The sequence below is a fragment of the Piliocolobus tephrosceles genome, chromosome 10 (genome assembly GCF_002776525.5).
Source record: "Piliocolobus tephrosceles isolate RC106 chromosome 10, ASM277652v3, whole genome shotgun sequence".
Lineage (NCBI taxonomy): Eukaryota > Metazoa > Chordata > Mammalia > Primates > Cercopithecidae > Piliocolobus > Piliocolobus tephrosceles.
The window spans coordinates 101,537,032-101,551,051 of NC_045443.1; the positions used below are offsets into that span (position 1 = coordinate 101,537,032).

General features: G+C 40.5%; 1 protein-coding gene across 1 annotated transcript in view; it reads right to left on the bottom strand.

Moving 5' to 3' along the window:
• The window catches only part of LOC111524389 (putative tetratricopeptide repeat protein 41), an 85,953-nt gene that overhangs the window by 64,962 nt on the left and 6,971 nt on the right, over positions 1–14,020 (bottom strand). The window contains exons 3-4 of the mRNA XM_023189602.3: positions 7,992–8,997; positions 4,204–4,384 (exon numbers count right to left, since the gene is read on the bottom strand). Of these exons, the coding sequence (XP_023045370.1) occupies positions 4,204–4,384; positions 7,992–8,811 (1,001 nt within the window). The 5' untranslated portion in view covers positions 8,812–8,997. The remainder of the gene's footprint in view (positions 1–4,203; positions 4,385–7,991; positions 8,998–14,020) is intronic.

Genomic DNA, 14,020 nt, shown 5'->3' on the forward strand with positions numbered 1-14,020 from the left:
GGAAGGAAGGAAGGAAGGAAGGAAGGAAGGAAGGAAGGAAGGAAGGAAAGAAGAAAGGAAGGAGAAGAAAGGAAAGAAAGGAAAAGGAAGAGAGAGAAAGAAAAAGAAATTTAGAGAGAAAGAAAAAGCAAGAAAGCAAGCCAGAAAGCAAGCCAGAAAGCAAGAAAGCAAGAAAGAAAGAAGAAAGAGAAAGGAAGGAAGGAGGGAGGGAGGGGGACGGGAAGGAAGGGGAGGGGAGGGGGAAGGGAAGGGGAGGAGAGGAGGGGAGAGGACAGGAGGGGAGGGGAGGGAAGCACTCATATGCCAAGAATTCCCATCAATCCTGATGACTACCAAATTAGAAATCAACTAAATTACTATCATTGTTAGTGACTCACTGAGAGTCTTCTCTGGTAATACTGCATGAATACGATTTCTTTGAACTGCCAGGAGCATAACACAACTTGTTTTGTGGCTTTTTCACTGAAAAGCTTCCGAATATGCAGAGTATTCTCCGGTCCATGAAATTCACTCTTGCCTTGTGCCTTACACAGTTATGATTCAATAAATACGTGTGTAGTGACTTTTCACTGATGTAAGTTCCATAAGGAGAACAGTTTCCAGGCTCACCTTATTCACCGTTGAATATTTAGTGACTTGTACAACACCTGGCCATAACTTGTTCAGTGAGTGAAAGAAATAAATAAACCTGACATTCACCTTCAGCAAAGAAGAGAATCAGCCTGAAAATTCATTTAAAAAGAAAACCTAAAATAGTGTCGTTAGAAGTTGCTTCATAAGAATTCCATCTCCATGGCTGGGCACAGTGGCTCATGCCTGTAATCCCAGCACTTTGGGAGGCCGAGGTGGGCGGATCACGAGGTCAGGAGATCGAGACCATCCTGGCTAACACGGTGAAACCCCATCTCTACTAAAAATACAAAATTAGCCAGGCATGGTGGCGGGCGCATGTAGTTCCAGTTTCTCGGGAGGCTGAGGCAGGAAAATTGCGTAAACCCGGGAGGCAGAGCTTTCAGTGAGCCAAGATGGTGCCACTGCACTCCAGCCTGGGTGACACAGCAAGACTCCATCTCAAAAATAATAATAATAAATAATAATAATAATAAAATAATAATTCCATCCCCATTAATATGAGTTTGGAATCAATGCCTTATTGCTGAAATGATTTCACCAGCAAATCTGAATGGTCAGGTTTGATTTTGTGCTCTACTTCCACCTTTGCTCTCTTTCAGTCTCAACCTAACAGTGTGAGTCCATCAAAATATGTCATAGAGGCCAGGCATGGTGGCTCATGCCTGTCATCCCAGCACTTTGGGAGGCCAAGACAGAAGAATTGCTTGATCCCAGGAGTTTGAGAGCAGACTGGGCAATATAACTTGTCTCTAAAAAAAAAATTTTTTTTTAAATTTAGCCAGGCATGGTGGCATGCACCTGTAGTCCCAGCTGCTGGGGAGTCTGAGGTGGGAGGGTCCCTTGAGCCCAGGAGTTTGAGGCCCTGAGGCTGCAGTGAGCTAGGATTGTGCCACTGCACTCTGGACTGAGAGACAGAGCAAGACCCTGTCTCAAAAAATAAAAGAGTCATATAAGTAGGTTATTGCTCCGCTCAAAAGTAGTACAGTAAAAGCACAATTCCTTACAAAGACCTGTAAGACCAAACAAGATCCACATCCTCCCCGCCATCCACTGCATCTCCAACCTCATCCCCTACCACCAACCCTACAGCTCTGACTTTCTTCCAGCCGCCTGGCTTCTTTGCTATTTCTGCAGCCTCAGGGCCTCCACATTTGCTATGACTTCTGTCTGGAATGCTCTTCCAACACATCTGAGCATAGCTTGCTCCCTCACCTATTTCTGGTAGTTACCCCAATGTCACCATCTCAGTGAGGGCTTCCCTCACCCTACCAGATGGCCTAATTCCTTCCAGCGTTTCCTTTTCCTCCACAGCACTTGAAGGCATCTCATGAATACTACGTATTTCACAGTTATCATGCCTGTCTCCACAATGCAAGCTCTGTGGAGGCAGAAATGTATGTCTCTTCTGTTCACTGCCATATCCCATGTCTAGAACAGTTCTTGTATCTAGCAGGTAAAATAAATGAAGGAAAAATGCAATATGAGACATCCACATAATCAGGGGTAGGGTCTTAATTTATTCTCAAGAACAAAAAGAACATTTCATTTTGCAGAGCAATCTGTGGTTCCTTTTGAAATGAGAAAAAAGAAAAGGATCCTATTGATCTATATAGTTGTTTATTAAGACAATGCTTTGAAACCTGACAAGAACTTTCCTTTTCTGTTGACCTATAACATGCTATTCAGGAACTTAAGGTACAGAGCACTGTTTCCAAATGGCAAATCAAACAAGGCCCTGAATGTTTTCATGTATCTAATTATAAAGGGGTTCATTTGTTATATTTTTACTGAGCACAATAATTTGAGTTGTTCAATTGTAATAACATTTATTACATTTCTCATCCACTATGAAACACTTAAAATTATAACCTAAGTGAGAAATAATTCACATACTAAAAAATTCACCATTTTAAAGTGTACCCTTCCATGGTTTTCAATATATTCACAAGGTTGTATAAGCATCACTGCTCTCTAATTCCAGAACATTTTCAGCATCCCCAAAAAGAAACTCTGTACCCACTAAGAATCATTCTCCATTTCTTTCACTACCCTCTTCCCCCAAAAGGCAATAATCAACTTTCTATCCCTATGAATCTGTCTACTTAAACCAAACATTCTTAACACATGACCTACATGTTTCTCCTGTGGTCTGAAAATACTGACCAAGCACCATGTTGTATCAACTGAATAAATTGTCTTCCTCTTGGCATGGGTTCTCAGAACCACAAAAGTGTTGGTAGCCCTGTCCCTGAGTGAACTAAACCAGTAGGTTCTGAACCTGGGGCAGCAACGGTGAAGAACAGCCCTTAGCCATCCCAGCACTGCAGTTTTATTTCAAAGCACAAATCTCTCACAGGACACACGAGATGCAAGGTAAAAGCTGGAAAATGAGAATGGAAGAAATAAAGCTATCCTAAGAACCTCCCCACTTCCAGGGATGAGACTGGGAGGGATACCACAGATAACCCCAGCTCTCTCACTGCTGGCCTCAGCTTCCTAATGCCTGTGGATGGTGAACACGGTATTTCACTACCCAAGGTGAGAAAGATATGGAGGTTTTATTGTAGAGGATACTAGATAAAACAATGAAGGAGCGTGTATGTTGAGTAAGATAACCTATTTTTCTGTTTAGAGATGGAGTCCCATTATGTTACCCAGGCTGGGCTCAAACTCTTGGGCTCAAGGGATCCTTCCACCTCAGCCTCCTGATTAGCTGGGATTACAGACATACACCACCATGCCCAGCTCAAGATAATTTGATTCTTTACACACAAACACAAACAACAATATGGTTCATATCATTTTCATAAGTGCTAGCTGAATATCTGAATGTAATAATGAGCTGATGACATATGTGGAAGCTCTTTATAAATTACACAATACTATGCAGATGCATTATTCATATTTCCTAATTTCTTCTCTCTCTCTCTTTTTTTTTTTTTTTTTGAGATGGAGTCTCGCTCTGTTGCCCAGGCTGGAGTGCAGTGGTGCAATCTCGGCTCACTGCAAGCTCTGCCTCCCGGGTTCACACCATTCTCCCACCTCAGCCTCCTGAGTAGCTGGGACTACAGGCGCCCGCCACCACGCCCGGCTAATTTTTTGTGTGTATTTTTAGTCGAGACGGGGTTTCATTGTATTAGCCAGGATGGTCTCAATCTCCTGACTTTGTGATCTACCTGCCTCATCCTCCCAAAGTGCTGGGATTACAGGTATGAGCCACCGTACCTGGCCTAATTTCTTCTCTTTAAAGTCACTGCACCATTCTCAAAAATTACTTAGACCACCTTTGTTATATGGGAGAAAAAAGAAGGTGGTTCCCTGCGCTCTGGAAGTGTCTAATCTTCTTGAGGACACTGGAGGAAACTATGTGAAATACCAGAAAAGCTTTGCAAGTGCAGAGTGATATCTGATAAGAAAATTCTAACCCTGGGGTGGCTTTTAGGGGGTCTCTCTTGCTCGAAGGGATGAGCATAGAATGGGGAATGTTAGAAAAGGCATTCCAAGTTTGGGGGATTGTATTTAGCAAAGTCAGGCTGTTCTGCCTGAGCTTGGGATTTCTTAACATCTTACCTAGGGACAGAATCGAAACTGGAACCTGCTGCCACATTGTTAAAATCAAGTTCCACATCCTTTAAGGCAAATTTTTCCAGGATTTCAAAGGTCCTGTCTGACTCCTTGGAAATAACAAACATTTGCTTGCACTTCTCAGTAAACTCTTCGTGATAGAAACGTTCAAAGCTGTGCTTGTAGTCTTGATAGTAAAAAAGATAAGTTTTAATAACTTGGATTTGTAGTTTAACATTTTCGATTCCACGTATTATTACAAATGCCCAGGAAGGCATCTTTCTGTATCTATATCACCTTCTTTCTATTTGTGAAATATTCTACATTTCACAACCCATTCAATATACTAATGAAAGAAAACTACAGGAAAAGAATTGAACCTTTCTTCTGCTATTTGTACACAGAATCCTACTTAGGATTCCAAGTTATTTCATGACCTCAGAATGACAAGGGCAAAAAAATTAGGCTTGCTATATAATGCAGGTCATTTTTTCAAACTGTTAGCTAAGTAGGAAGTTATCTAATTCAGTCTTGTGAGGTATGTATGTGTGTCTATCTATGACAGAGGTTGAGGGAGTGGGGTATATTTTTAGGACAAATGCCCTAATAAGGATAACAACCATGGGTACAGCTGCAGCTGTGCCATTGGGCAAGTTTTTTAAACTCTCTGGTAAAATAAGGGGGAGGGGCCAGACAATGGATAATTTCTGAAGTTTCCTCCAGTTTTAATTTACTGCCATTCTAAATTCATTGCCTAATAAAAGTCAGGGTGTTCTGGGCTCCCAAAATGCCCTCCTGTCTCTGGAGACACCCATATTCCCTATGTTTGTTTGTTTGTTTGTTTTAGGAGTAAAGGCTGTTATCAACACATGCAGGAAAAGGAACACCAAATAGTTTAGTCTGATAAGTTCCCAAAACACTCACATTGTACCTTCATAGTTAACAGGGCTGCCCCACGGCTCAGACAGGACCAGAATAGACCGGGAGGATCCACAGGCTGTCCAAGGTCAGCTTCAAGTTTCAAGATCTTAGACAGAATTTGGATGACCTCACAGTCTAACAGTCCTCTTGCACTAACCCTGAGCCTCATCCAATAGTCTCAGGGATCTTCAAGGGCCTCAAAAGTCCTTGGTCAAGAGTGTAAACTAATAGTTCTACATTGTCTTACAATAACTACCAGCTGCCCAAATGGCCTATCACTACCCTGACTGTGGACTAGGAGATTTTGGAGCTACCTAGGTGATTAAAGGGCACTGAAGATCCAAAAGATAAAGAATTTAAGACTTCCTTCTAAAGGAAGGAAGGATTATTTTAAAAATAATCCATCCATTCCATGCCTTCTAATTCAGACATTTAGACCACATATATACATTCAAGAATATGTCTAAAACAAGCTAACCTTTCAGTAATATCCAAAATCAAAGACTAAGGAGAATACTATGGAGAAATAATATGATCTTAACTCCAAAACACAGAAAGGCTATATTCTTGAACACATTAATGAATATTAATCAACAGATGCAGTTTAGATTGAGATTAGTAAAAGAATATTAATATTAACCACATTTCTGACTTTAACCAAACATATATATTCTTATTGAACCCATTTGTTATCATTCATTCTCACTAGTTATTAACTCTGTGCCTGATATGTGTCCGGTGGTGGTTTTACTGGTTTACGTAATTACTCTCAAAGTGGTTAATGTTAACCCATTTTACAGAAGAAAAAACTATGGTTTACCAATACTATGTAATGCACTCAAGGTCACATAGCTAGGAGTGGAAAAATACAAGATCCAATGACCTGTCTGTCAGATTCTAAAACCCCAAGCCTGTCATAAATATGTGGATTCTTTTTAGCTGCTCAACATCCAACCACCCTACCCTAGTTTCAGTAACAGCCCTAGATTATCATAGGGGATCCACCCATCCCAACTCCCAGTTCACATTACTCCAAGGAGGCTAACTCCACTTCCAGCTCCAGAGGTGGCTTGTGACCCAGGATTAGCCAATCAGAGCATCACATTCCCTTGGTACCCAGTGATTGAATCAAATGCAAGTATATGGCCCAAGTCGGGCTAACCAGGGCCAGAAAGACTCAATGTTAGGAATGCTAGGACTTTGAGCCATTTCTGCTGGACTTGAACCTGGAGCTGCTATGGCCCATCTTCCTCTTCCTTCATGATAGAGAAGCCAAGGAGCTGAGCTAACATCAGGACAGCAGGGCCAGGTTGAGAAGCAGTCAGACACGAGGGTCTGGTACCATCATTTGAGCAACTGAATGAAGCCTGAGCTGAATTAGACTTAATCCTGGGTTTTTTAGTTATATAAGCTAATAAATTCCCTCTTCATTAAAATCAGTTTGAGTCACTTGCAACCAAAAGAGTTGGGACTGATACAATGTTCTTTTTCCAGGGTCCAGGTGATTTGGCTTCTAGGCAGTTTTGTCTAGCCTGCAGAGGTTTGTCTTCACCACCACCACCCACACTGAATTCAAATGACTCTCCTGTTCAGTACAGATCCATCTGCTCCCTATCACATTACAAGGACTATTGTGTGCCTGGTCCCTGAAAGCATTTGAGAATGTACCATCTGCCACCATTTTCCATCCCCATGTTAATTGGGCCCTTTCATCAGTAATTCATAATCTTTTGGGGTCATTAAAGCCTTTTGAGAATCTAATCAAAGATACAGGCCATCTGCCTACCCCCAGGACACACATAGGCATATAAACATTCTATTTTTCATTCAATTTCACATAATTTTCATATAGCCTATTTTTCATATAATCATCACAGATCCCTCCTGAAGTGTGTCTAGGTGACAGACTCTTCCCTTTTTAATCTGGTACATGTCCACAGGACACTATTTCCAAAAATAGTGGTAATCATTTCATTCACAGGCAATATAATGTCAGGCAATGCTTCTCAAACTTTAATGTACACGTGAAGCTCCTAGTCATCTTGTTAAACTGCAAATTTTAATTCAGTTGACCTGGAATGGAGCTCAAGATTCTACCTTTCTAACAAGCTATTAGGTGATGCTGAGGCTGCCAATCCATGAGTCACATTCTAATAAAAGAGGTGAAAAAGAGCAGGCATAGATTTTAGAGTCAGAGGGACCTGAGTTCAAATCCTGGATTGGACCGTCACTACTTATGTGACATTGGTAAGTCATTTCACTGCTACACAGCAGCTTTCATTTGCTCATTGGCAGAATCAGAACTATAATATAACACCTACTTGCAGGGTTAAACCTTGAAGATTAAATGTAATAACAAAACCAAAGCACCAGAAAATTAATAAAAGTTGATTCTCTTCCTCTTAGCTCAGTATTTCTGAATTTTGGGTAATTCTTTATTATGGGGGCCGTCCTGTGCACTATAGGATGCTTGTCAGTATCGCTGGCCTCTCCCCACTAGATGCTAGTACCTCTTCCCCAATTGTGACAACCACAAGTGTTTTCAGACATGGCCAACTGTCCCTTGAGGGAGCAAAATCGGCCCTGGTTGAGAACCACTGCTCTAGACTCACTTGTTAAATGCCAGATATTTTGGGTATTCTCTGAGCTCCTTAACCCCCTAAACAATCTTCCATGACTGACTCATTACTTGCTCTTATTTTCAGTTGCAAAAATCTTCAAAGTGGAGAAAAATATGTCACAAGAACACAATAATAATTTTTAAATGCTTAAGGAATATTTGCAATCATTTAAAAATTCCTTTCACAAGGAAGACCTATAAAAACATTACCTTTATGTCGATAATGAACTTAGTTATCTCTATATTTACTAACCTATATTTTCAATCATTAAAGTGGCTGGATGAAGTTTTTCTATCACGACTGACCAGTCCTTGAAAACCAGCTCACCCAACTCGTGGAGATCACTATAAAATCTCACAGGGAGCCCTTTACTAATAATCTTGGCCTTAAGCTTTCCAATCCTCAATTTTTCCTCTTCGTTCGTTGAAGAACTCGAGGGCAGCCTCTCTCCCTTTTCCTCATGATCTAAAGCCTTCAGCAGTGTGGTTCCAGTCCTAAAGTAAAAATACTGAAATTGAGATTCATTCAGAAATGCTGCTTGGATTATCTCAAACTCCGTCAGACTGCAGTTGGGGTTCTCCAGAACCCAAGGATAACCGTTTTTTGCAGCAACATAGAGATTCTGTTCTACTTTGGATAAGCTTGACAAGCGAGTCACTTTGGAGGTCATGAAACGTGAGTAGTCGGGGAGGAAGTCTCCATACGTCTGACCCAGCATGCAGATGAAAAAGGGAAAGCAGCTGTTCACATAGTCAAGGCAGAGCTTCAGATGTTGGGAGCGAAGACAAGAATACTGTCTAAACAGATGGGTGGGTAAGGATTTTGGGGCCTTTAATTCTGACCAACTCAGGTCCACGGCTTTGAAATATGTGCCCCGGGAATTGCAGAGTTCATTAAGCTGAGGGAAGATGTTGTTTGCCAAAAAGTCTCTCTCTTCTTGAAAATCATTCAGAGTCGAGCAGATGTAAGGCTGAATGGGTTTCTGGGGCTTTTGAAGGAATTGGGTATACCTTTGTACATTCTCATTTGTCTTCTGGCTCATTTCTCTTTGCTTGGGGACAACACTATGCATAAAATATCACAATTTTCATCCTGGCACAGCCACCAACCCCCACTGCTTCTAATCTTCCTCCCAATTATGTTTGTTATGAACAGGTGGAAATCTTCCTTGAAAACTGTTTCTTATCAGTATTGGAAGGTGAGAGATGCCAACCAAGGGACAGATCAGAGTTGAAAAACAATCCAGTTTAAGTTAGGACTGAAAAAGAAAAAAAAAAACATTCATTTTAGGATTACAGGCAGTACATGTCTCCCCTGTACTTCCAAAGCTTTTGCTGAACCAGAAGGCAAGTGGGCACAAGCCAGAGGCCTCCCCCTCTTTCCCCGAGCCTCCCAGTCTACCTTCTCAGTGTCCCTGTGGCCAGCTGCTACTTCGGTCCCCTATGAATTTGGAAGTTATACAAGGGCACTTGCTGATAGTGTGAAACAGAAAACAAACCCAGAAAAGGAGCTCAATGTCTATAAGAGCAGAACAAGCCAAGGAAGACCTATGACTGTGACCAGAAGCAAGAATGAAAGCGGGTCTGAAGATGAAGTTAGGACAGGAAGAACAAAGACCCTGGACTGAAAGCAGCTGGCAGCTGAGAGGCAAGGAAGTCTGGATCTAAGAACCTGGGAAAGTTCAGGGAATTTTCTTAGTCTTGTATTGTGCAGGCTCATACAACATTCCACTCATCTCCATGAATTAAATTCCACTGAGCTAATGGAAAAACATACACCCTCCAACAATGTCATAGCTATGCTTGCAACAGCTCAGAAAAAAAAAAATGGTAACAACCTAGTTGTATGAGGTTTTTCTTGATACAACTCTTTTCCATGCCAAATATTGCTCTTCTTTGGTTATGTTTATTGCTTTCAGTTGTGGAAAAACATATCACATTATAGAGCAATTTTTCATCAGGATCACCTGACAACAATATAACAATGCAGTACCTTTTTAAAAAGTGTTAACCCTTTGCATGGTATTGTTCTGACAATCCTATGATAGCCAGGATTACCACTCTACTTTATGAATGAAGAAACACAAGTGCAGACAGGATAAACAGGACGTCCAAAGTCAGTTAGCTAGGAAGTGGAGAGCCAGGATCTAAACGTGGGTCAGTCTTACTCCAGAACACATACAGTATGATGCCACCATAGAATAAAGATAAGACCCTAGGTCATGCAGACACTATAAAATTGGTGGGTGGGAAACACCTATGCAATAAGCAATACTGTAATAAATAGGTGGCAATTTAGAAAAGAGTAATTTAAACCACAATCTCACACTATTTTACAAAAAAAAAAAATTCTGAAAGATGGCAGAATAGACACTAGGGGAGTTTTATTAGTAGACGCCTCACCAGACATGTAGAAGGTTCAAGACAGATTACTGGCCCTTGCAGATTCTGCCTTCTCCTATTCCCCTGTGACAAAGGTCATTCCTATTTTACTCACTACCAATCCTTTATCAATAGATATATAAACAGAACCACACTCAGAGATGAGTCAAATAATGGAAACTTCAGATACATTTTAAATAGCTATGAATAATAGGTTAAAAAAAGCTAGTGGAGGTCCGGGCGTGGTGGCTCACACCTATAATCCCAGGAGTTTGAGACCAGCCTGGCCAACATGGTGAAACCCGTCTCTACTAAAAACACAAAATTAGCTGGGTGAGGTGGCACATGCCTGTAATCCCAGCTACTAGGGAGGCTGAGGCAGGAGAATCGCATGAACCCAGGAGGTGGAAGCTGCAGTGAGCCAAGATCGCACCATTGCACTCCAGCCTGGGCAATAAGAGCAAAACTCCATTAAAAAAAAAAAGCTACTGGAAAATATGTAAAACATGTGTAAATAGATGTAAAGTTTCAGCAAAGAGATGAAAACTATGAGAAAGACTCAAATGAAAACATTAGAAAGAAAAAACATGATATCAGAGATGAATTCCTTCATCAGACTTTCTAGAAAACTTAACACAGCAGAAGAAAGAATCAGAAAACGTGAAGATGGGACAACAGAAATCCAAACTAAAATGCAAAGAGGAAAACAAGGAGAGAGGGAAAGAAACACCAAACACCCAAGAACTATGGGAACAACTTCATCTACTCCAAATAGATATAACTGAAGTACTGGAAGGAGAAAAGAGGTAATGAGGCAGAAGACATAGTTGGGTGGGGAAGGGAAAGGCTTGAATGTTCAAAAATAATGAAAGACATAAAACCACAAATCCAAGAAAGTCAGATAAACCCAAGCAGTATAAATACAAAAAAAAAAGATAAAAAGAAAAAAACAATAAAACACCTAGACACATCACACAGAGAAACAAAGATAATTGAGTGAATTCTTTGTTTCGTAGTTTTTTTTTTTTTTTTTTTTGTAGCGGCAGGGTCTCACTTTGTTGCCCAGGCTAGTCTCAAACTCTTGACTTCAAGCAATCCTCCCACCTCAGTCTCCAAAGTGTTGAGATTACAGGTGTGAGCCACTGCACCTAGCCAAGTGAATTCTTCAAAGTACCAACTGGGAGAAAAAAATAGGCAACCCAGAATTATATATCAGGTGAAATGTCTATAAAAATGAAGGAAAACTGAAGACTTTTTCAGACAAACAAAACTGAGTAAATTGACTTCCAGAAGGCCTGTGCAATAAGAAATGTTAAAAGAAGTCGCAGCTCACACCTGTAATCCCAGCACGTTGGGAGGTTGAGGCGGGTGGATCACAAGGTCAGAAGTTCAAGACAAGCCTGGCCAACATGGTGAAACCCTGTCTCTACTAAAAATACAAAAATTAGCTGGGAGTGGTGGTGCACACCTGTAATCCCAGCTACTCGGGAGGCTGAGGCAGGAGAATTGCTTGAACCCAGGAGGCAGAGTTTTCAGTGACCCATGATGGCACCACTGCACTCCAGCCTGGGTGACAGACCAAGACTCCATCTCGGGGGGGAAAAAAAAGGGGATATACACTGTAAACCCTAGAGCAACTAATACAAATTTTAAGAAGAAACATAACTAATAAGCCAATAGGAGAGCTCAATTGGAATTAGTGCAAAAGAATGCCAAGAAAGAGAAAAATAACCAGATGGAACAAATAGAAAACAAATAGCAAGATGGCAGATTGAAATCCCATAACATCAATAATTAAACTAGATGTAAATCCCTCCCTTAAAGGGAGAGATTAGGAGATAAGATTTAAAAAGCAACACCCCACTACATACTGCCTAGAAGAAATCTACTCTAAATATAAACAGATAGACAAAATAAAAGTAAAAGATTGGAAAAAGATATACCATGCAAACACTATTTAAAAGTAAACTAGAGGGCCTATATTATTATCCAGAAAAAAGCAGACTGCAGAATAAGGACTGCTACTAGGAATAGAGAGTGACATTACATTACATAATAATGAATATAAAAATAACTCATAGGTCAAAGAGAAAGTGAAAAAAATTAGAATGACAGAAGGCAGCTCATTTGTTAGCTGGAGAAGGTTTGGGGAGGAAATACTACAAATGGAAAGGAGCACAAGGAAACTCTTGGGAATGATGGAAATGTTCTATATCCTAATTATAGTGGTGGTTACACAGGTTTAGATATTCATCAAAGTTTATCAGTTGAACACTTTAAATGGGTGCATTTTATGTAATGTAAATTACATCAAAATAAAGTTGATTATTTTTAAAAATCCAGGAACTACATAGCAAGAGGAAAATGTTAAAGTGAAAAAAGAAAAAAAGTAGTTATAGATCATAATAATAGCAATGTGAATAAAACACTGCTAAATATGGGAGACAGCATAGTATAGAGATTGAATGTCCAAGCTCAGACCAATTCCCTGGATTCAAGTCCTTACAGTCAGTTTCTTAAATCCACTGTACTTCAGTTTCCTCATCTGTAAAATAGGGATAACATTATCTATATCACAGAGTGGTTGAGAAGATTAAAGAAGTTATTAGATGCAAAATGCTTAGAACAGTGCCTAGAAACAAATGCTCAATAAACACTAATAATTATTATTAAAAATGAATGCACACAAGGAACAAAAGGAAAGAAAAACAACATGGCAGCTGTCTTAGAATACTCATATTATGGCACAACTGCTTCTCTAATCAAAATTGCTATAAATTACAGTTATTTTATAATAAAAACAAATTAAAAAATAGTCATCTCCATACTCTGCTTCACAATTGCTGATAAAAAAAAATCTTCCCAGTTTTTGCAAGAAGAAATTAAAAACAAAAAACAGAAACCTAAATGAAAAAAGGAGTTATTTTTGAGTGGACAGAAAACACAGAAAAATACGGCGTGCGTTTTTATTTTTCTGCTTTTTGAGACAGGGTCTTGCTCTGTCACTCAGGCTGGAGTGCAGTGGCGTTATCATTGCTCAGTGAACCTCAAACTCCTGGACTCATGTAATCCTCCTGCCTCTGTCTCTCAAATAGCTGACACTACAGGTACCTGCCACTGTGACTGGCTAAGTTTTTTTAAAGACAAGGTCTCACTAAGTTTTTCAGGCTGGTCTTGAACTCCTAGCCTCAAGAGATCCTCCTGCTTCAACCTCCCAAAGTGGTATCCACCATGCCTGGTGCATTTTGCTTCAAAACAATTCAAATTTTAAAAAAAATTTATGCCAACCGGGCGTGGTGGCTCACGTCTGTCATCTCAGCACTTTGGGAGGCCGAGGCACATGCATCACGAGGTCAGGAGTTCAAGAGCAGCCAGGCCGATATGGTGAAACCCCATCTCTACTAAAAATACAAAAAAAAATTAGCAGGGCGTGGTGGCACACACCTGTAGTCCCAGCTACTCAGGAGGCTAAGACAGGAGAATTGCTTGAACCCAGGAGGCAGAAGGAGTGAGCTGAGATCGCGCCACTGCACTCCAGCCTGGGCAACAGAGCGAGACTCCATTTCAAAAAAAAAAAATTACTATAAATATTTCATTATTACTGTAAGTGGAGGAAAAAACATATATATGGCACAAATAGACAGTAGCTGTAAAAATAAATGCATTAAGGCCAGGAGTCATGGCTCACTCCTGTAATCCCAACAGTTCGGAAGGCCAAAGAGGGAGGACTGCTTGAGCCCAGGGGTGTCCAGGCTGCTGTAAGGTATGATGGAACCACTGGGCTCCAGCCTGGGTGACACAGCGAGGCCCTGTCTCTAAATAAATAAATATAAATGCATTAAAAAGAAAACAATGTAATTAAATTCTAGTTAGATACAGTTCTTTTTATTAGAAAGGGAG